At 42.1% G+C, this 24,173-nt stretch overlaps 1 protein-coding gene across 10 annotated transcripts in view; it reads right to left on the minus strand.

Annotated features, from left to right (window-relative positions):
- Nucleotides 1-24,173, minus strand: part of RBFOX1 (RNA binding fox-1 homolog 1) — a 431,904-nt gene that overhangs the window by 30,874 nt on the left and 376,857 nt on the right. For 7 of the 10 annotated variants that reach the window (XM_068967487.1, XM_068967484.1, XM_068967480.1 and 4 more), the window contains 2 exons: nt 21,868-21,907; nt 10,562-10,626 (listed from right to left, as the gene is read on the minus strand). In XM_068967487.1, coding sequence (XP_068823588.1) covers nt 10,562-10,626; nt 21,868-21,907 — 105 coding nt within the window. Of the gene's footprint in view, nt 1-10,561; nt 10,627-15,526; nt 15,570-21,867; nt 21,908-24,173 lie in introns of all 10 variants that reach the window. The other 3 variants (XM_068967486.1, XM_068967485.1, XM_068967481.1) reach the window with 1 other exon arrangement.

The raw sequence follows: 24,173 nt of genomic DNA on the forward strand, positions 1-24,173 counted from the left end.
GAGTGGGTTGCCGCTTCCTCCTCCAGGAGATCGTCCGAACCCAGGATTCGAACCCGTGTCTCCTGCATTGCAGGCTGATTCTTTACCACTGAGCCACTTGGGAAGCCCCTCCTACCCAACTACCATCCCCCTAAATTCTGATAGCAGTCCCTACTCTAAATGTCTCAGATGTTAATTAAAGATGAAATGCACTATGGTTTGGAGGAGAATCTAATTCCAGAAGAGTCAATCACTGTGATCTACCCTAGGGAGAAAATCGTAAGTTATTTATTTCTGTCCAATGACTGTTAACAGGCATGTATTACACACAAATATGAAAATAAAATAAAGCCTACATATAAACAGAGGTCATTTCTTCTGGAAGAGGATTCAAGTTCTCTTCATGGGTATAAGAGCCAGAACTTGCTTTGATAACGTTAAAAGAAATTTAGAAGTTTTTAATGAAAAGTTCCTTCTTACCTGCAAAGATAGATCTTGTAGGATATGTGATAGTGATGAAAAAAATAAAAGGCCTAGGGGAGCGGGTTTCATTTTTGTCACATTCATGAATGCTTCATGAGCTCAGAGCTTATCTGTGTGTGTGCGTGCTAAGTCCCTTCAGTTGTGTTTCACTCTTTGTGACCCTGTGGACTGTAGGGTCCTGCCAGGCTCCTCGGTCCATGGGATTCTCCAGGCAGAATACACTGGAGTGGGTTGCCATGCCCTCTTCCAGGGAATCTTCCTGACCCAGGTATCGGACCTGTGTCTCTGTGTCTCCTGCACTGGCAGGCAGATTCTTTACCACTAGCGCCATCTGAGAAGCCCCAGAGTCTACCTACGGCCTGTCTGTTCCCTTCCACTTGACTGGCATACTGTCTTCTACGAGGAAGGCTCTTTATTTGCAATGGAAATGGCTGATCCAGAGGCTTCTGTGTGCAGTTTCTCGTCAGAGGTGTCTGACTGGCCTCTGGAAAGCACTGGGCTTTCTCACCTGCCTCGAAACCCTTCACAGTTGAAGGGTCTTGATGATATTACTGAAAAGAGAGGTTTTATTTGCTTTTTTGTGGCCCATCAAGTCAACGATCTGCAACCCGAAAAGTATGTAATTAGGCCGTGGCATGGCCAAAGGAGTTGTTATATCTTGTCTTGTCACCGGCAAACATAGCTCCCCACATGGCTGTGACAACCATGGTCTATTGGGTTTGGAACTTCCTTTAATATCTCCCCAACTCCTTCTTGGTCCAGTCTGTTGACTATTACAGGCTTGCTTCTTTTTTTAACAGCTTCAATTAAATTATATATTCAACCGACAGTGCCTAAAACTAGTTAAAAAGCCATTACAGGTTATGGACCCAAGACAACTGGTTCTTGAAACAAAAATCTGAGCACTTTTTCTCTCAATGCGTGTGCGTGTGTATGTGTCTTCATATGTGTAAATTAAAAATGAGAAACGCAGGGAATACATCGATCAGTAACAGACATATTACTTTTCATCACTGAGGGCTCTGCATCCATAAACACAAGTTCCCCAAATCACCCTGATGCTACCGTCAAGAACTGCATTCTCCCTCCTTCACTCTTCCCAGGCCATCTCAGTCCTCATCAAATAGAATCATTGTCCATCTGCAGAGCAGGCTGGCAGAAAATATAATTATCTTAGTTATTGTAATTTGTTCGGTGAATGCTCAATCAGAATTATTGATCCATAGGGAAAATAAGTAAATGAGAGCATGAAATTCCATTCACTTTTTAATCACTAAATTGCGTCTTCGTTTTGACTATTTGAAGCGGCAAACGTGCCTTAGCTCTGACTTTGTAAGAATAGCATAAGGGGATAGAAACAATCCAGGACCTAGGCTGACAGACACTGGACTTGAACCCCAATAGCGGGATTTCCTGGGGTGTACATCACCATGCCTGGACCTGTTTCTCCTGCCTGGCCCCTGGGAGCTCCACTGAGGATGGCCACACGTGCCCTCCTCGTCCTTCAATAGTCCTAGGTGAAGCCTGTGGTCCTAGCGTCATTACTGACAGGGTGTCCCTCGTCTGATGCGTTATCCCGTCTTAAACGATCACTTAAGTGGCCTATTTAAAACGATCGGTCTTAAATGATCATTATACGGCTGCCCTCACTAAACTGCTTCCCTGATCAGGTCATTTGTTCCAATGTGGTGCATACCACCTGACAGACAAGAGGCAACTGCTGAAAAATTAACTTCAAAAGAGAAATCTACATGGTGAAAAGTGGCAGGAAACATCACTTTAAGAAAACTTGATTTATCAAAATCTGAACTTTTGAGGACTGATCAATTAAAGGACTTATGTAGCCCCTGAATACATGGTTTTTCATTAAAAAAAAAAAAAAGGAAAACAAACAAATTATTCCAGAACTCAGTGGATTTAAAAGGATTAGATTTGCACAGAATCCCACCTATTCTATTTAAAAGTCATGCCTACAGCATAATCAGCTGAGTAGATTTGATCCTTACCTTTCCTAAACTTTGACTCTGGAATGGGTTAAAGAAACAACAGATTCAAACTCTCAGATTCAAATGCTCAGATTCAAACTTTCAGATTCAGGTGGAACTAAAATAACCTAGATAGTCTTGGTTTCCTCCAAGCTCACTCTTGCTCTCCAGATATAAAACTCTTAGTGAATGATGTTATGGGAATATAAAATATGAAAAATTGGAATTGAGGATTATGGAAATAAGAACATGAAAATAAAAACAAGAATATTTTATATAGTCCCCTTGATGTGCTGAATACTTCATAGGCAGTATCTTGAAACCTCCGAACCACTCTGTGAGGTGGAATCAATAAACCCATCACACATGATCTGATGGAAGACCGAGAAATGACTCCTCAAGGTTGCTCTACTAAGATGCTCAGAGCCTGGGGACTGAGGGCATAGACGTCACTCTCAAGCTGAACTGAGCCTCGTCCTTCCCCAATCTTGTCTTCCCCATCTGTGAAATGGAGGTGGCAACATCAATTCAAGAGGGTTGGTATGCCAGGTCCATGACCGTCTTTATAAAGCGCCCTGAACAGTGCCAATCATAGAGCAAGGGCTCCAAACATAGCCACTGTTGCTATCACTGTCATTATAATAATTATTATAATTATCACAGAGAGATGATCTGAATCAAAGTTTGCCCAGCTACTATATTAAACTTCAAGAAGTCTTAGGAAACAGTGAGAATACCAAAGTCCTCTGCTTCCACCTAATGAACATTTTCACAGGAGCGTTTTCATATATGTGGCAAGTTTTATTGATAAAATGTATTTTGATCTGGCTTGTGTACCTTGGAAAATGAAATTTACAGGCAATACCTGTTTCTTTCTAGTTACCCTAAAGCTGTCTAGATTAATCAGCTTCACTTTCTCTTCCTGAGGGGACCCTGAGTCACTGGGGAAAAAAAAATGAACCAGTTAAGAAAGTAAACTTTAAACCAAAAAGAAGGACAAGAATATAAATAAAAAATAAGAATATATTATATACACTACTATGTATGAATGCATATTTTCACCCAGTGTTCTAATTGAAAGCTGTACATGCTATTCTGGAGACTGCACTAAAAAGGATATAAATACAGACATTAGTGACTCATTCCTATTACAAGTTCACAGAGCAACTTTTTCTTTTTTAAATTGCAGCACCCAGAAGAGCTCATCAGGATGAGTGAAAGTAAAAGTGAAAAGGTTGGTTGCTCAGTTCTGTCTGACTCTGTGCGACCCCGTGGACTGTAGCCCACCAGGCTCCTCTGTCCCTGGGATTCTCCAGGCAATAATACTGGAGTGGGTTGCCATTCCCTTCTCCAGGGGATCTTCCCGACCCAGGGATCGAACCCAGGTCTCCTGCATCACAGGCAGATTCTTTACCGTCATAGCCACCAGGGAAGCCCAAGGGATGAGTGAGAACAGTGGAAAAGATTAAAAGCTAAAATCAAGAATTACTTCAACAGAGCAGGATCAATAAAAGATACAGAGGAGTAACCACTGCTTGCTGCTGCGCTTTAACTCAACACGTTGGGATGTGAGTCCCAAATAGCTTCCTTTTGGCCCCGGGTCCTGGTCTTAACTGTGGAGCTATCCTCTCTGGACACCCATGAACTAAGCCCTCAGGTCCTCGTCCATTGAGAATTCCACTGTCGGCATCACCAAGTTTTACAACACCCTCACTCTATTTTTCCACCAGTGGATTTCTCAAAAAGGACTGAAAATGTAAATAAAATATAATATGGAGTCTATCATAGAGTTGCCAACTTTTACTTTGCCGAAGAAGAACATTCAAAACAAAACTGGATAAAAAAGGAGAAAGCAAAGCTGTTGTCATCCTTTCATACAAGAAAAGCTATTGTCACAGCATATGGGAAAGAAGCCTAATTAAAGTCTGGCCATTCTCCGGACAAGAGAGTTGGTCACCATATTACATGGTCCGTGGTTTTCTCCTGTCCTGGAAAATTAGTAAATATGTCATCAGAAGCAGTCACCTGGTCTTGAACTGGCCATGGGAGATAGTGTGTGTTAAGTCGCTTCAGTCGTGTCCGACTCTTTGCGATCCTATGCCAGGCTCCTCTGTCCATGGGATTCTCCAGGCAAGAATACTGGAGTGGGCTGCCATTTCCTTCTCCAGCGTTTCTTCCCAACCCAGGGATTGAACCCATGTCTCTTACATCTCCTGCACTAGCAGGCAGGTTCTTTACCACTAGCACCGCCTGGGAAGCCCAAGGGAGATGGTGCTTCACACAAAGCCCAGGTCTAAGATCTTGAAATCCCTCATCGCACACGTCACAAAGAATGGGTGCTTTTCAACCGGAAATAGTTTCAACCTTGCTCTAACTCCGTTCACACAAGAGGAACAGGGAAAACTATGAAACTTCCCTCCTATCTCTGCTTTTGCATGGTCTACCCTCATTCAGGAATCCACATGATCCAGAGATGAAGCTTTCAGCAAGAAAGAGTAAAATTGTGAAGTCCCTAAAGTATTACAATATTTAAAAATTAACCCTTCTACTAAAAAAATTTGAAGGGTAAATTAAATTTTTCATTTCACGGTGCTTGTATATATGCTTTGAAGCCTTGCAGCCCCTTAATTTTTAGCCTATATGATTCAATAAATACTTCACAAAAAATAGTATATCATTCTAAATGCAATTATTAGCCTTATTTTAATGACATTTCTCTATTATTTAATCTAAATCCAGGAAGTAAAATCATTCTAAACTAGATAGTGAGTACCCACATGAATGGAAATCAACTCTAACCCCTTTAGTTTTTCAGTTTAGATCAAACTACGGTTATACATAAGAATTTGGGTCTATATCCTGGCATGAAGCTTATTATGAACGATTATGAGAGCATAGAGAGATAGTCTTTTCCTATCTGTCCATACTTCCTTCCTTCTTGCTTTCTTTCCTTTTTTCTTCCCTCTTTCTCTCTTCTCTTTTTCTTTCCATTCATCCACCTAACCACTTATGTACCTATCATCTATCTACCTTTCCATCCATCCATCCATCCATCCACCTAACCCATCTATGTATGTAGGACCTATCTATCTTTTGAACTCTTTGTGACCCCATGGACTGTAGCCTGCCAGGCCCCTTTGTCCATAGGGATTCTCCAGGCCAAAATACTAGAGTGGGTAGCTATTCCCTCCTCCAGGAGATCTTCCCAACCCAAGGATCAAACCCAGATCTCCCGCATTGTAGGCAGATTCTTTACCATCTGAGCCACCAAGGAAGCCCATGAATACTGGAATGGGTAGCCTATCCCTTCTCCAGTGGCTCTTCCCAACCCAGATATCAAGCCGGGGTCTCCTGCATTGCAGGTGGATTCTTAACCAACTGAGCTACCAGGGAATCCCGTATCTATCTCTACCACCATATAATTTTAAATAGTTGATCTCTAGATGAACCACTCCATGACCCCAAAGACATGACTATTTATTCCTACTGAGTTTTAAGAAAGGCTACTAATCTATTTCTCTCTGACACAGAACCTATTATTTATAGGTTATGAGTATCACATTTAAAAAATGTTCTAGCATGGGACTCATGACTGGCACAACTCGGCATATCCTGACCTCCTTGTATTAAGATTTATTTATCTAGACATGCATAGACGTCCTCCATGAGGTCCTAAGGCAGAAGTGTGTGTTTGTGTTGTGTATACATATACTTTTCACATGTATATGTGAGTAATATATACATACAACATACATATATGTATATGTTTGACTAGGCAGAGAACAAGATTATTGATATTGATATTTGGCATTTTAATTGGGCTTCTATTAAGCTGTGATTAGTCAGTTGCTCAGTCCAACTGAGTTGCTCATGTCCAACTCTGTGACCCCATGGGTTGTAGCCCACCAGGCTCCTCTCCATGGGATTTTTTCCAGGCAAGAATACTGGAGTAGGTTGCCATTTCCTCCTCCAGGGGACCTTCCTGACCCAGGGATTGAACCTGTGACTCCTGAATTACAGTCAGATTCCTTACCACTGAGTCACTGGGGAAGCCCCTCTATTAAGCTGAGCTACATGAAATTGCCAATATTCTACCATTTGGGGCCCACAAAAATAGTGGTTTCATATGATAGAGTCTAATGTTTCAAAAAAACCTAAAGGTCTCAAAAAACAAAAAAGGGTAGAAAATAAAACAACAAACAGAAGCCTGTTGCTTGCTGTCTCTTTTGCTCAGTCTAGAGGCACCTGTATGGCTGGGGCTACCACTGTAGGTCAAAAGCCGCTAACTTTTAAGGATCTTTAAGGAAATGCAAGTGTCCATGAAAACAGTGACCCAGCGTAACTAGCAGGGCACCTGGGTCATCATGAAATCTCAGAGCAAATGCCTCTATTAGTTTCTCCTCTAGCTGGTCTGAATTGAGTTCCCTTCTGCTCTAATGTGGAGGGCTGTTTCCATGCACTGTGTGTTAGGGGATGTTAGGATGTTCGGCAAGCAGGGCAAGCATGACGGATGTCTGCCTTTTTGGCGTGGTAACATTGTCATCAAAGCTGTGTACACATCAGATATGTTTACCCAAATACCTGTAGCGTGATTCATTGAAAAGGAAATCTTCCCCTCTCCCTCCCTGCCTCCCAGTTTGGCTGCTCAAAGATGCAACAAGGACCAAGTGAGAAGACACAAAGAAACCGAGAGCCAGTCAATCAAGAGAAGCCTGCCCCCAGGCTTCATTCAAGCAAGCCATTCATCGAGCTAATGTGGTGATGGACCTGTCCAATCCAGAACATACCACAAACACATCAGCAACACCAAGTGGCATGCAACGACCAGATGATCATCGGCCCCACTGCCATGCTTTGATCGGTTCAAGCTCAGAAAACCATCTCCCTTGAGAGTCCAGATAGTTGGCTTTCCACAAATCAAAGTGAGATTAGAAGATTTGAGGTGAAGTCAAAGGCTTACCAAATCTTTCCTGAATGCCCAAGAAAGACATCTGCCTATTGCCATTCGATTCGTCAGTGAGCCTGCAAAATTACCTAGTCTAGTCAGGTCCTTTTCTTTGGGGGGAAATCACTGCCCACACCAGATGGTCTTCCTTCCGGAGGTCGGCATTCAAGAAACTCTCAGGGTACTCCGAGATAATCATCGTGTGATCATTTAACTGAGAAGCTGATGGGCAGGGAGTTAATGAGGTGGCCATCAACGAACTTCTGGCCAGTCCTGAGGTTACCGGAGTTCAGGATTTTCTAAAAGGCCCCTGAATCTTTAATTTGGTGAGGGCTTAATCTGTGCTGATAAAAGGTAAAATTCCACTGACTGGGGACATCAAACTTCTTTCCCTTTCAAGACGTTTGAGAAGTGAATCTCATGATTAGAAAGTTTGTTGTGGTTTCCCCTTGGATCAGGTTGACAGCCAGTGAGTGTGACCCAAACATTCTCTGTTCCTTCTGATTTTATTTCCTATTTTGAAGGAGTTTCTTTGGGTTAAGGAGCTTTTCTCTTTGTCATCCTGCCTGTCTTCTAGAAAGTAGGTACTGAGAGTCTCTCCCTACTGATATTATCCTGTGATGGAGTAAAAAGTGATTACACAACTTCCCTGAGATAATTCTAGATTCTTGCCATCTCTAATTGACTGGAAATCTCTTCTGATAATTTCACATTTTCCCCTAAATATGTGTCATCTCTTGAAGGGTCTTCCTCCTCTTTACCTGCTTACTAACAATAAATGGAAGTATCACCATTTCATAAACACACTTTACAAGTCAAACCAGAAACATAATTTTTAAGATTGTTTTCTGGTAATTTTATCAATGTCTGTGTTTCTCTCGATGCAATATTTCCATAAGTGGCAAGTGAAATAGGACTAGTAATCAATTTCCACAGCAACCAAAGAGGCCTAATGTGCAAATTTCTTTAATGAACAGCAAGAGGCCAATTATAAGGACAAGAGTAGGTTTAGTTGGTTTCTTCAACTGAAACTATTACACAAAAGTGGGAATTGAAGAGTTAGTCAAGATTTACCACACCAAGAATGAGGGCAATTTTTCAGTAGGACAGGTTGCCAGTGAGAAATCTTAATAATATTAAAATAACAGATTTCATACATATATTTGCATGTATGGTGCCCCCAAGTGCAGCAAAATTTTAACTTATTTTTTAAGGCAAATGCAAATGGAGTTGGCCAGATCCTCAAGTAATTCTATCTAAGAATAGTATTAAACATTGTTGTTGTTTTTTTTAAATGTCTATGTTGGTCTTATTAAAGAAAGCAATTTAAATTATATTTTTGTAATTAACCTTTTTTTCAGCTTGGGGATAGATGCATTTATACCAAGCAGCAAGATTAAAAAAAAAAATCAAAGACATAAATCTGTTTAAGATTCTTATAATTATGCAGCAGGCTAAAGTTACTATGATTATAATTATATACAAAGTGGGTGTTGGAGAATTTAGCATCGAGAGATATTTTCATAAAAATAATTAAGGGTTGTAGATGAACCACATTACAATTGACACTCTGTGAATATGCAGTGTGCAGAATTTAATAGAATTAAGCCTTTTCATTTGTAGAATGATCTTGAGAATTTCAAGACTGTCATCATTTTTATTAGCTTTTTTGACCCTCTCAATTTCCCTAATTCAGTGTCAAAGTGTATTGAAGATAGCAACTTTCATAAAACATATTTTGCATCCTAGCAACTGATGATTGGGTAACTGGATAATTTAAGTATTTAGAACTGTGTGCTGACAATTGTTTGGGTTTCTCTGGAAGCTTCCTCCAGACTTGAGAGCTCTCGATGGCTGTTTATAAGAATAATAGGAAGTTATAGGAATAATACCTGCATATAATCAGATAACAGATCTCAATTTTGTCTTGCCAAAAAGCTATTTGATCACGAGTTTTTATGCCTGGGGTTTTCAAAGTGTGACATTGAGGGTTCAGGAATTTCTTTTGCTTTCGTATACCTCCGAAGAAGTCTGTGGTTACAAAGAACTAAGGATATATCTTGTGAGAAATGGAATGGAACTGCAGAGAAAGCATACCACAGCAAACTAAGAGAGGAAGTGAGTCACAGGAGATCCGAGAGGAGGCCCAGAGTCTGCCAATACGCCCCATTCACGAGTCCAAGACACCGCCTGCTTACCTGTCGAACCCAGCATGCCTCAGCCACACATGCAAACTGTTACCATTACTGTTTTACTCATGAAACATAGTTTTAAATTAAAGGAATCATTACCCAAAATAAGCACCCTCCATGACATTTGTGCATGCAGAGCATCTGAACATTCACATTTATGTCCTCTGAAAACAGAGCCAACGATTTGCATTCAATATGGAAACGCACACTTTCTTTTTTTTTCCAAAGCACTTATACGAAAATAGCTGTGGCTTGCCATTTCAGAAACCGAGTCATCTGTTAAGCCTGGGTAATGGGTAATAGAGCTCCTCCAACCCCCAGCCCTCACCCCCCATCCCCCCGCCATCCAGTTCTGACTTCTGCGTTTCTTAAACCTACTTCACTCCCTTCCGCTGCCAGTCTTCACATGTGGTGTGCATTACAAATAAATGTTGGCTTATGTTCATAGGCCTGAAGTCTGGGCATTGCCAAAAAGAAAGACTCTCCTGATGAATGCCAGACACACTGCCCATATTCCTTTAGGCGGGATCTTAAAAGGCAATAAAGGGGAATGCTTTCCTGAATGTACAAAGGTGTAAAAAAGGGAACTGAGGTGTTGAAAATTGAGGTAAACCCTGTGGGATCCTCTCTTGGCTTTCGTCCTATGATTTACATGAATCCAGGATTTTACAGAGAAGCCCAGGAGAAGGTTATACAAGGGGTGTATTTTGTGCATGCAGGGCGTGCTGTCAGAGGAAAACCAACTTTGCACGGACCCACCATCTTTGTGTCTTAGCAGAGAGGGCGAGCGATCAGAGTGAGCTAGGCGTCAGTGCATCCTGGCGGACCCGTGCTGACCTTCACCGTGACACCTAACTTTCGGGGCACTGCCTTCCCCAGCAGTCATGCATTTGCACCGAGACCAAACGAGAGGCTCACCTCCCACCAGCTAAGTTCATTTCCAGGTAATAGTCAAGTGTGAGAAGGAAAGCCCTTACCTGTCACTGTAGGCAGCGGCAGTGGCAGGGGTGGGCTGGGCGTAGCGGTATGCAGCATAACCACCCTAAAACACAAGGAGAAAGCAGGCTTAGGAACTCAGAGGAGCCGACTCAGGGCGCCTGATGGTGAGACCCCAGCAGAACAGCAGTGACCCCCATCTAGCGAACTCAAGTGGAGGTTAATGAAAGCTTAGTGTCAAAACACGCGAGAAAGATGTGGGGTGGACTACCAGCCCCAGCTGGATGTTAAAGATTAGCAGTTGTAAGCAAATCCCAAAGGGAGAACCCAGAGACCCTCTGAAGGAGATGTACCTACATGTTAATTAATGGTAATCATTTTGGGGTGCAGAGGATTATGGGAGATTATTTAAATGCTTTTTCTACTTTGCTGAACTTTCCAGATTTTCAAAAGTGAGTATGCTTTACCTTGATTTATCAGTTATCAACTTACATCTTATTCAAACCATCTTTGATTACGTCCTTAAAAATCCAATACAGGTCAAGCTAATGCCCTGCTATCTTTGATATTTATTAATGTTAATGTCTTTGATATTTACTTACAAAAATAAGATAATCCTTTGATTGAAACTGTGCTAGGAGTCTCTTGCATATGTAGTTGTTCACCCACTAAAGCAACGAAAGAAGACCGTCTCGAGCTTTTTAAATGTCACATAATGATTAAAAAAAAGGAATCTTGAGCACTGCTTAAAAATTCTATCTTTTCAGCTCAAGATATCACACTGGTTCAAATGGGGAATTTGTTTGTTGTGGAATATATGATAAAGTCTTCCAATTTGTAAATGAAATCATTAGGAGAGAGAAAAAAATTGGAGAAAAATAATTAACATTTAGTTGTATGTACCAGTAATTGCAATTGTTCAATTAAGCAGAGGACAAGCAAATGGGCATATTCGAAAGGAATTGTGTTCAGTGGAGCATTGATTATCAAACTGTGAAAATAACAGAGCTCCTTGCTCAGCAGACCACAGTGATACATCAACCACTGTTGAATGATCTTAGTGCAATTAACAGGATCCAGTCTCCACCGATAACACGGGGGCCATTCAGGTTTTAAATAGAATACATAATCCCACGATCCTCTGGGAGAAGGGTTCTCACCTTTGCTGTGAAGGGGCAATTCAGGACACAACCATGTCAGAGGGCTTCTAATAGCAAAGTAACTGGATGTTGGGGGGATTTAATGGTAGTTTCTTGAGTAAAGCAGTTCATTATTCTTGGCTCCATGTACAGCATAGAAGACAGATGAATGAGAAAATTGCAAGAAGCATCTATCAGAACAGTGGTCTCTGCAATTTATTTCTACTCTTTGCCAATCATAATCAACTTTCAAAGCAAATTTTCTATCACTTACGTGGCCATTCCAAAAAGCTAGTTTCTCCTTAATCAAGCTCCTTCTTTGGATCACTCTGGAGAAGACACCTCCCAGACATTCTGACAGATAATCACCCATAATTTGGAGCCAGTATTTTTATTTTTTTTAAAGTCTCCCTTGAAAAACAATATGAAAGTTAAAAAAAAAAAAAAGAGGTCTTAGCCAGAAACCACCTGGTGTTCCAAACACCATGTTCTCTAATTAGGATGGAGAAACTCATTAAATGTACCGAGGAGCTGGGAAACCAAAGCAGTTGTCACAGTAAGCACTGAGCTCCAGGTATAGACTGATGGGCTGAGGGGAAATCGGCTCACCCGATTTCTGGAGCCAGTCTTTTCATCAGCTTGCCCATCTCCTTGCCTTTCATCAGGCATCCACAGAAACACAGGTGTGCACGCATGTGTACTGAACTTAATGAGGTAGGGAGGGGCTGGCATTGGCTTCCTGATGGCTCAGAGGCATGAGCTGCAACCAGCTGAAAACTCTGAGTAGAGAATGTGAGCATGGGAGTGCACATCTCTGTGTGTGTGTGTGTGTGTTTTCTGTCACTCTCAGACTGAAAGACAAAAGTTACTGCAAAGCGCATTGCATCAAGGGCCATGTCGATCAGTCATGATGTGGTGACTGTAAATCTGGTTCCCGGAAAGACTTCTAGCAACATCCTACTTGCAAAACCTCTTTGTCTGAATTCTGGAGGACTCCCTCAACTTCTGCAATGGTTTCTGTCAATGGAAGTAGGTAGCAATTTTGATAAGTGGGGAAAACTATGGCAGTGCAAACAGAATATCCCTAAAATGAACCTTACTGACTGCTATGGTTTAGTCACTAAGTCATGTCTGACTCTTTTTGATCCCATGGACTGTAGCTCACCAGGCTTCTCTGTTCATGGGATCTTCCAGGCAAGAATACTGGAGTGAGTTGCCATTTCCTTCTCCCGGGGATCTTCCCAACCCAGGGATCAAACAGCCTGGGTCTACCTGCATTGCAGGTGGATTCTTTCCTGACCCAGGCAGCAGCAGCCCCTCACTGACTACTAGGTTGACACTTATTGCATTGATATAAAGTGGAGGAGTGTACACCTGGGATCCTTCTGAACAACTGAGGGGCTTGTCTATTAAGTTTTGGGAAGGATCCATTCTCTATTTGCACATGTTTTAGCCGTTTAGAGAAAACAAATGTGGGCTTCCTGACACTTATTTTTACTATTTAAGAGTATGTTTACAAGTATTCCTGATTCATGAGTCAAGGTCATAGTGTGGTAAAGTCTGTGGAACTGGTGGAGAGATTTTGACCTTGGTCAGTGATCTCCTAGGTGTCCAGTATACTTGATGATGAACACAAATGTTCCATACTTGTGCTGTCCAATATGGTAGCCACGTGTCCTAAATGTCTATGGAAATCTTGAAATGTGGGGGCTACAACAAATGGCTTTTAAAATTTATTTAATGTTGAATTCATTTGAATTAAAATGTAAACCACCACATGGGGCTGGCGGCTACAGTACTGGACAGCCCAGGTCCAAGTGATCCCTGGAATTTGCAGTAATTGGACAGATAAAAAGGGGTAGATGGCTTGACGCCTCTGCTTCTATACACTGCCTCATCTTCCTTTCAGATTCTTCTTCCCCATGGAATCCATTTAAGGGGAAAACCAGAGTTGTATACTGACTCGGTGCATGCGTGCACACACTGTAAAATGATTAAAAAAAAATATTGCTTTAATTTGCCTTTCTAACAGGTGATTCTAATCAATTTTATTGCCCATAATTTTCAGCTTGCTGAGTAGAGCCAAAGCTTCAGCAAGGTTCTGGGGTAATATTTGAAAAAGAAGTGCTCACTTTCATTTGTGGTCATCAAAGCACAGCCACCTTAAAACTGATCCTCCCAGACCTTGGGACAAAAAAAAAAAAAAAATGCATCCTTGACAGATTTTTCCCACCACCAAAGTAAAGGTGAAAAAGAAAGAAAAGGGACGACAAGCACACAAGAGTTCTACACTCCCTACTCACAAAACATACTTTCACATGCTGGGCATCAAAATAGACATGTGATCTTATAGAAAATATGTATTTTGAATGGTCATGGATTCCCCCTCCCACCCCTGCCCCCACTACCAGAGGCAACCATTAGAGATACTGATTCACAGGCTTGGGAATACTTCCTTTGTTAGCAAGACCTCTGGAGGTCCATGGGGGGAAGTTATCAATTAAGTACTTTAATGATGCTCCAATGAAACATTTTCAAAACTGTGCTTGGTGGGATCTTCATCAAGGGAAAGGCAAGGTTTCATGACCACATAGGTTTGGGAGATGTTGAGTTAAATGAAATGAAACTGGTTACTCATTTGTGGGACTTTGTAAAGCAGTATTAATGAGCTCTGTGCATCTCTACTGCATCACCAAGTGGTTTGATGATGGAAATCACATTTTTAACTTGAAAGCATACTTTTGGGGAAAAAAAGTTCAAATATCCAAATGGCAAACTGCTGAGGAAGTGAGGTGAAATTTTTTTATATCATTGGGGACACAGGGCTTCCTCCTTTCCAAGAATATTCAGGGATCTTACTTTGTCTAAAACAGGTGGATTAATGATATACATAAAATTTATTCACTCTAATGACACACACAAGAGCATTATTTACAAAATATAAAATCCTTCATATAAATCATTACTCTTTAACTTATCTGTGTGATATATTCAGCTGTTTTTGAAGTCCAGCTTTTCTTAAAAGGTGATAATAAAAGCTTATCTCAGAAATTTTAATTATTTGGTTCTCTCCTTAGTCTAAATACCCATTTGTTTCGTATTAGATTTCTTATTAAAACTTGATTAATCTCACCAAAAAAAAACAAAAAACGTACTTTCTTAATTGACTTAATACTGAACAAAAGCGACAATTGCAGGTTAAGGGAAACCTGTGTAATAAAATTCCCACTCATCATTTTAGTTTTACATTCTTCTTTCATTTTATTTGACAGTTTTTGTGTTGGTTATAGACAAAATTTGGGACTTAGCCAGCTACACTCCAATGGATGTGTTGGGTTTTGTTTCCCTAAAGTTTGAACAAGTTTGTTCATTTGGGGTTGCTTCATCAGTGAGAAATAAATTTGAGAGTTATGGCAGAAAATGTGAAATAAATTTATAAGAAGCTATAGTGTATACTGATCCTTGATGCTGAATTATAAAAGGTTTTTGGTTTAACCATCCCAGTTGACTCCAGGAAATTACTAAAATTTTTTTCAGACAGTTGGTTCAATGAAACCCTTGGAATTTTTCACTGAGTTTATGTTCACTGAAGCCAGCTACATTTTAAGCCAAGAAAGAAACAGCCAAGCCCAATCTCAATTCTGATACACACATAATCTAGCAAAGAGGGGAAAAAAAAAAGATTTCAAGATGAGTGTCTCTTTTCTAGAAGAATTGATATCAAAACTGGAAAATTCAGTTCAGTCTTCCCTCCTTCTATGTTAGAGAATGTCTCCCCTCCCTCCCCAGAATCATCTTGTTAGTAGGATTTCACAGCAAACCCACAATCAATAGTGATGAGTTTTTCCACCAGCCAGGATTTCATACCTGCAGCAATTTATTGCCATACACAGGCTCTTGATACACTACTCTATAAGGAAACAGAAATGTAATGTTTTCAATGCAAAAATGAAATAAATAAAGAAAATGCATAAGTCAGACAGAAATTCCAGAGCACTTCATTTCCAAGTTTGCTTCTCTTTTGTCACTAAGACCTAAGCTTGACCCATTAAACCAAAAGAAGGACCAAGGAATGCCAGACATTATTGAGCCGCGAATCTCTGTAACTGAGAGTATCAAGCAGGTGGGGGTGGGGATCAAACCGCCCTCATTGTATTTGTGTTATAATTCTGCATGTATTTTTAAAGAAGGAAAAAGGATACTTTCATGGCTTCTTTCCCTTCCAAGAATATTGCATGCACGCTAACTTGCCTCAGTCATGTCCAACTCTTTGCGACCCCAAGGATCACAGACCACCAGGCTCCTCTGTCCATGGGACTCTCCAGACAAGAATACTGGAGTGGGCTGCCATTTCCAACAGTTCAAATTAACATGCTCTCTCATTTCTCTCTTTATCTCATGGTTGGATTTCTGGGGCACACCTGAGGATTTAACTTTGATGCCAAATGACGGAGGCAGTTAAGATGACAGTAACTGAATCGACACCTTTTAAAAAAGTACCTTATAATTTTATTTGTCAATTATACCTCAGTAAAGCTATAATTTAAAACAAACAAACATGACCTACAGTGACTACAAATTATTCTTTTTTTCTTTAAAGTGCCTTTTTTAAAAAAAATTTAATTTCAAATAACAACAACAGACAGAGCAATTGTATTTCAGGAAGCAATGAATCAGATGGAAGCTACCAAAGCTAATTTTAACATATATGACTGGAAACACTGCTTGTGTGCCTGTGTGAGTGTGTGTTTGTGTGAGAGCATGGGCGCGTGTGTATGCATAGGTCTGGAAAAACTTCTTTGAAGATGGATGTCATTAACCCACCATCACTTCATTCAGGTCCAAACACTCACAAGATCTCAACAGAACCCTTGGGCAGACTGGGGAGCAGTTTGGGATATGACAGTGATTTGTGAATGAGGCAGAGTTTTTCCTGTGTGTGGTTCTAGTTGGAAGTGAAGTGTTCTAGTTCCAAGGCAGACATCAAGGTGACTGAACATTTTAACAGATGTAGGGACCTGCCTGATAAAGGTGTGTGTGTGTGTGTGTGTGTGTGTGTGTGTAGTATAGTACGTATATTTTAAGGAACTTCCTTGTGGTCCAGTGGTTAAAATTCTGCACTTCCAATACAGGGAGCATGGGTTCAATCCCTGGTCAGGGAGGTTCTGCACGCCATGTGGTGGGGGCAAATATATGCACATGCGTGTGTGTGTCTGTGTGTGTATGCGGCTTTCCTGGTGGCTCAGCGGTAAAGAATCCACCTGCCAAGCATGAGACCCAGGTTCGATCCCTGGGTCAGAAAGATCACCTAAAAAAGGAAACGGCAACCCACTCCAGTACTCTTGCTTGGAAAATTCTATGGACAGAGAAGCCTGGCAGGCTACAGACCATGAGATCAAAAAGAATCAGCCATGATTGAGCAACTAAACAAACAACAATGAAGAATACTGGATTGGTTAGCCCATCCCTTCTCCAGGGGATCTTCCCAACCCAGGAATCAAACCAGGGTCTCCTGCATTGCAGGCAGATTCTTTACCAGCTGAGCTGCCAGGGAAGCTCCTAGTTCTACGGAGCCTTCCCTTTTAAGTTAGAATTCCACGTTTGTGGAACTATGCCTATAGAAGTTCCCCCACCTCTCTCTCTGTCATTTGAATATTTCAAGTACAGATATTATTCCCTGTGACCGGTCCGCCTCACATGCTCGCCATTATCCTCTCACTTCTCTCCCTCCTCCTTGCCTGTCTTTCACCACATTCTCAGGTTTGCTCAGTGGAGACAATGATGTCCTTCTGTTGGCCCAGGGCTTAAGGGTTGAACTTTGCAATTTGATCCATTTCATGGGCTGAAACCACAGTGTCAGTGAAGATGTCCAGGCAAAAGATTTCATCTCTTTTCTGAAAAAAATGGTTTCTCCTCTGGGGAGAAAACAATGGAGGTGATGGGTAATAAGACTGCTCCTTGATTAGGACCAGGACACAGATGATAAAGAACTGGCCTGCAATGCACGAGACCCAAGTTTTATCCCCAAGTCAGGAAGATCCCGTGGAAGAGGGCATGGCAACCCACTCTAGTATTCTTGCCTGGAGAAGCCCATGGACAGAGGAGCCTGGTGAGCTACAGTCCATGGGGTCGCAAAAAATCAGACAGGACTGAGCAACTAACATACTTCATAGAACCATGTGCAGGGAGGGTGAGGTGATGTGGAGTGTGAGTATCATGTTTCTTACACAGGAGGTGCTTAACTTCCAGATGAGCTGTTGCCTTGCTACCTGGTGACTGACCAGAATGCCCCAGCTGGCCCACACAGAAAGCAAAGTCTCAGAAATAAACACTTGGGGGTTTTATCTGGAGAATTTCCATTTTCCATGTTCCAAAAGCTACTGACACCTCTGTCCTGAGCTCAAACATCACTGAAATGAGGTTGCCTCTTGAAGATCCATGGACGGCAGAAGGACATGAATTCAGAAATAATGTATAGAAGTCATGGTGTCACCCAGAACCTCTTTATAATGGGATTTAGGCATGATACAAAAGTGCACTGGAATCTTATCCAGACATATTTGCTAGATAAATTCACAGTTGCATTGAGTGTGAGAAAGCTTTGTTACTGTTGTAGCTCACCAGGCTCCTCTGTCCATGAGATTCTCCAGGCAAGAATACTGGAGTGGGTTGCCATTTCCTGACCCAGGGAACTAACCCACAACCCACGTCTCCTGCGTTGGCAAGCAGATTCTTTACCACTGAGTCACCAGGGAAGCCCTGTTAGGAAGCTTAGGGCTTTTTCAATAAAAGGGAGTAAGGTTAATATTTATATTCTGTATCATCTCTCTCTTTTTTTCCTTTATTTGCTTTCTCCTAGTGCTCAGAACTCTATTATCTTACTCTAGTTTCTACTGAGAGCTTGTCAGGTTTTTTTTTTCTTTTTTTTTTTTTAGCTCGATTATTATGTCCTTTCCTCCATTTTCAATAGTTACCTTTTGATCTAATTCCATATTCTTTGCTATCTCCCTGAGTGGGTGAAGACACATGTCCTGGTTAAGTTTGCTTCAGCAACCCTTATTTTCAGCTCCTCAATCAAGGTTGGCCTTATGAGATCCCTGGCTTCACCCTTCAATCTAATGGATTGCTTTGCAAGTCCAAGGACTGTGGTCCTTCCACAGTTTGATCATATCCATGTGTTGCCTCTCCTATTATTTCTATATTTTTTCATTAACCTAGTCTACTTTTTCTTCTTTTTCTATTAAAGTCTGGTTGATTTGGGCTTCCCTGGTGGCTCAGTGGTAAAGAATCTGCCTGCAGTGCAGCAAACTCAGGTTAGATCTCTGAGTCGGGAAGATCCCCTGGAGGAGGGCATGGTAACCCACTCTAGTATTCTTGCCTGGAAAATCCCATAGACAGAGAAGCCTGATGGGCTACAGCCCGTAGAGTCACAAAGAGTTGGACACGAGGGCTGAGTAACTGAGCACAGTAGAGAGCTGATTTACAGTGCTGTGCCATGGCCTGCTTTTTAATTCAAAGGAGTTTATGGAAATATGTGCCGCTTAGCAATGAGTGAATGTGTAGGTTTGATAGGCTAGTTATGGAAGCTCAATTGCTACCTTTTAAAGTAAAGGTGTGTGTGTGTGTGTGTGTGTGTGTGTGTGTGTGTGTGTGTTATGCCCCAGGTAGAAGAGACCCAGGTAGTGACCTCTGTGACCCTCCTTGCTGACTCAGAAGACTTCTCTGTCCTCTGGTGAGTAGCCATATGCACTGGGTCAGAGCAGGGCAGGCAGCCTTTTTCCTGCAGAGCTGGGCTTCCCAGCAAGATGATTTTTCTTTGCACTCAGCCCAAAGGAGCATCCCTGGTTTTTAACCTTCGTTTCTGGCTCACAGCATCTTATAACACATCCACCGCCTCCAGCTCTGTCAGGGTATCTATGATCATCGCTGTCTCTTTCTCTCTCTCTCTCCTCAATCCTCTCTTCCCTGCAAAGTTTAAGAGGAGCTATTTCTACAGAGGAGGCTGTGACTTGCTAGTTACAGGGATCCATGCAGGTCTTTCAAATGCTGTTTGCTTCAGCAGGACTGGGAGATGCCCGAGGGCTCCACCATGATGTGGGAGGGATGGGAACCTTGGGCAACAAACAGGAGCATGTGCTGGAGAAAGTGGGGTGTGCATAAAAGGTCAGTGGTCCTGGCTCCCGTTCTGTTGTCCTTGTTGGGTTGCTCTGACCCACTGTCAAGACAGAACTATCTGAAGTGGAGAGCAGACTCCTATTATCTCCCTTAAAAGTAACTGAAGCCAGAAGCTTACAACTCTGCCCAGTAAAATGAAAAAAGAAACAACTGATTTAGACCCAGTAGAGGTGACCAGTGTGTCTAAGACATGTCCCAGGTCCCCTCAGGATGGCCCTAGACCTACTCACTGTGCATTATTTTTAATGAGATTGAACGAGCCAGCCACAACCTCCCTTTAAATAAAAACAGAACCTTGTGTGTCTTTTTATAAACCTCTTTAGTCATCATTTCTTTTTTTTAAAAAAGGGAGCAGGGAAGACATTTTCAGTTATCTGAACATAGCTGTATCTCAAAGGAGATATAGCTGTATCTCAAGGGGTTGCTGCTGCTGTTTAGTAGCTAAGTCATGTTTGATTCTTTGCAACTCCTTGGACTGTAGCCCACCGGGCTCTTCCATCTGTGGAATTTCCCAGGCAAGAACATTGGAGAGGGTTGACATTTCCTTTTCCAGGGGATCTTCTTGACCTGGGGATTGAACCCGTGACTATCGAACTGGAGGCAGATTCTTTACTGTCTGAGCCACCAGGGAGGCCCAACTAAGTCCTTACTTCCTCCATATGCATGCTCCATCCAGAAGCTACCCTAGGGGAAGGGGATAGATTGATGTTTGTGATCAGTGGATACCTGAGGATATGGAGGAGGTCCAGGCTCTTTAGCCCCTGCCTGTTTCTCTATTTAAAATGGTACAAACTCAAAGCTTGGAAAAAGAGGACTTGAGAAGGAGTGGATGGAGGTGGACACACAAAAAGGAAACTGGTTGTTCCCTGGGTGAATAAAAGATAGGTAGGTTCTTCTTTCATTTTATCAAGGGGAAAAAAAAATAAAAACTAACCCACAGATTATAATAAATATACTTAATATAATAATAATAAAACCCAAGTTCATCATTGATAGAGATTAATACTCTGGCTCAAAATTGTAATTATTTAAAATTCAAAGGGAAGAAAATTAAATAACTAGCATCTTTCCTATTTTCTAGTAAATTGCCTCAATTTGATCAGGAATATGGCTATATTTTTCTTTGTTATCTAGTCTATAAAACAACAAATACGATTCCACTGAATTTATTTGAGGTCACTCATAATGAAAACAATGATGTGATTTAGAAGATGTCCCCCATTTCTTTTAAGTTGTGTTTATTCCAAGGCATTTTCATGACACTGATGCTGATATCAATCCGTCGGTGAATAACTAGCTCTAGATCAAGCCAGGTAAAGTTAATTATGGCCCCATAACGAGAAACTTCCTCCTCTTCTCCAAAAGTGAGAAGCTTAATAAAGCGCTACCACTTAACAAACAGTCCTAAATAGGACTAATAATTCTAAGTCAGGTAACTGTTTCGGGGAAATCGAGGGAAATCAGGGGTTGAAAAAAATAAGAATTGAATGCTCAAATGGATCTATATCTTGTTAGGAGATGTTTCTTGCTAAAACCATCAATGTGGAGAAAGAAAGAGAGAAACGGGGACTTGAGGGGAATCTTTCTAGGGCTGTCATGATAAATAATTCAATGAATACAAGAAAACATTAAAAACATTAGCCATGAAAATATCTTTTCACCCTCTACAGCTGGTAACTACAGCTGTCATCTTAAATATTAGACTGAAAACACAGAGACCTCAATTGGGCATTTGGGAGAGAATTTCTTTTTGCGGCAAAGTCTTTAATTGGACATGGGGAAAAAAAGTCAGTATTTTTATTTATTTTGAATAAATAAAATTCTTCTATTCTGAAATGAATCAAGGAGTTCATTCCACTCACTCAATAGCATGATGGCTACCGTGAGCAGAAGGCCATCTGTCCTCCGAGCCTTTGACTCTTTCCCATGAAAAGTGGAAATAGGTGGCACCCAGCTGAGAAATCGCAGCAAACTTGTAAAAAGAATGACTCCGGTGAGAAACGAGGGTGGCATGCATGTTAATGGATACTTACATAAATGTCTGCACCATAAAATCCATCCTGGTAAACAACACTGCAAGGATGCACACACAAAGAAAAACATTCATATTAGTGCACTTCCCCATGCAGACACACCAACCCCTGCACGGGCCAAGTTAGTCTGGTCACAAGGGCCAGCGAGACACAGGAACCGGGGATCGTTTCCACACTGGTTAAGGAGGCTGGAGACAACGGCAGGCTGTCAGACTGAGGAAAATGAGGCTGGGGTTCAGTGGGGGCCCAGAATCAGGACACGGCAGCAATGCTGTGCTGGGCAGTGGGCTTTCCAGAGGGCTGCAGATGCAGACAGGATTCACGTATGTTTCAAGTGGCCCACGCCGATACGAGGATCGGGGTTTGCATTCAGCCAAACCCCTAGCTCCTTCCCAGAAAAACAAATCATCTGCTTAAAATACATGATTGATAAGTATAGGGGTACGGATGTCATGCTTTCAATAAGTATTACAGCTGAATGATCTCAGGGGAGCTGAGATCTAAAGGATTTCAGAGATTTTCTTCTATATTCTTTCACACTCTAGTATTTCACATTCTAATGTTTGGTAATTCCATGTGCCCCTCTATTACGGGAAAGGGAGGGGACTATCTCTAGTTACATGGTCTGTGAACAGGTATACAGATGTGTTATGTGTTATGTGCATTTGTGTATGTGTGCGATTCATGTACATGTATGCACGCATGCTTGCTCAATGCCATAGTCATGTCCAACTCTTTGTGACCCCATGGACTGCAGCCCGCCAGGCTCCTCTGTCCATGGGATTTTCCAGGCAAGAATACTGGAGTGGGTTGCCATTTCCTTCTCCAGAGAATCTCGCCGATCGAGGAATCGAACACTAGTCTCCTGCATTGAAAGGTGGATTCTTTCACCATGGGGCCACCCAGGAAGCCCCCAGATTTTTGCATATATGGATGTTTGTTTGTACATGTAAATGCATGTGTGTGCATGTGTTTATGAATGAAGATACTGTGCATATGATGCATGTAGTAATATGTTTGCACATCTATATGTACTCACGTGTCACCTGTGTGCACATGGCTATGTCTGTGTGTACATTCACATAAATTATATCCAGACTGATGGCCAAGCCTCACAGCAGCTCTCTGATCCCTGGCCACAGAGTGATGCCAGAGAGAAGGGACTTCACAGGAGGGGTAAATACAAGATCCTGGACTTCTCCAGAAGTCTCATGGTTTACCCTGAGCAAAATAGCCAGAGGAAGAGGCTCTGTAACCCTGGGAAACCAGTGTACAATTCCTAAGCATTGAAACGGGTTTAGTGAGCACCCACATAGCCTGCACAGCTCACAGGCTTTTGCCACGATCCCAAGACGTCTCAAATATAAAAACGCAAGTTTCTAAAGGCATGTTTTCCAAAGGGTAGCTGTTGTTATTACAACCTTCCCATGGAGTTTACAGATGATTTATGATTCTGGCAAAGGACCCACATGCCCCACCGTTGAATGGAGCTGGGGTCCTAACCAAAAACATGATGTCAATTACCCAAGGATTTCAGCAGGTTTCAGGAGCAGAGCACACCCACAGGAAGGCTGAGCACACTGAGAGCCGAGGGAGGCACCGACAACACGTACATGCACACACACACATGGCAGCAACACTGCTTTGCTGGAGAACACCGCATGGGCTTCTCAGAGCTTTTCCAAGTTGAAGGGCTAAACCCCAAGGACCATCGTCTTTAAACAGGGTGCAGAGATTTCACACACTAAGGAGGCTGGTAGGCATGGTTTTCAGCTGTCTTCATTTGGATCAAAAAGGGCTCCTGTTCACAAGAGCCCTTGTCAAGCAGCGTCAAACCCTAATCCCAGATACTGAGTGTGTGGCATCCTGAGCTAGGCTTTGATTTTGCTTTCAACGCTTCCAACATAAAAGAATACTGTCTGCCGGGGGTCAGAAGGCAGGGCCGGCCTCTGCCAACAAGACTGCGCCCAGCACTGATCATTCAGCCAGATCAGAGCGGCTCTGAATATTTCTTCATGCTGTCACACCTTTTGCACGTGCTGATCCTGGTGTCGGGACAGCCTCATCTCTTCATAACCTCCTCCAAAAGCACAGCACCATACGAGAGTCAAATTAGACGGGAAACACACGGGCCTCTGGATCACAGCCTCAGCAATCAGCAGCTAGGGGCCCTGGAACTAATGATCTGAGCAACCTGAGCGTCCCTTCTTTGGCTGCAAAATGGGGAAAGAGGTGAGTAGGTGCCCACGTCAAGGGAGGATTATGCAAAGAAGGTGAAAGTGTGAGCCGCTCAGTTGTGTCTGACT

This window comes from Capricornis sumatraensis, chromosome 3, assembly GCF_032405125.1.
Source record: "Capricornis sumatraensis isolate serow.1 chromosome 3, serow.2, whole genome shotgun sequence".
NCBI classification, from domain to species: domain Eukaryota; kingdom Metazoa; phylum Chordata; class Mammalia; order Artiodactyla; family Bovidae; genus Capricornis; species Capricornis sumatraensis.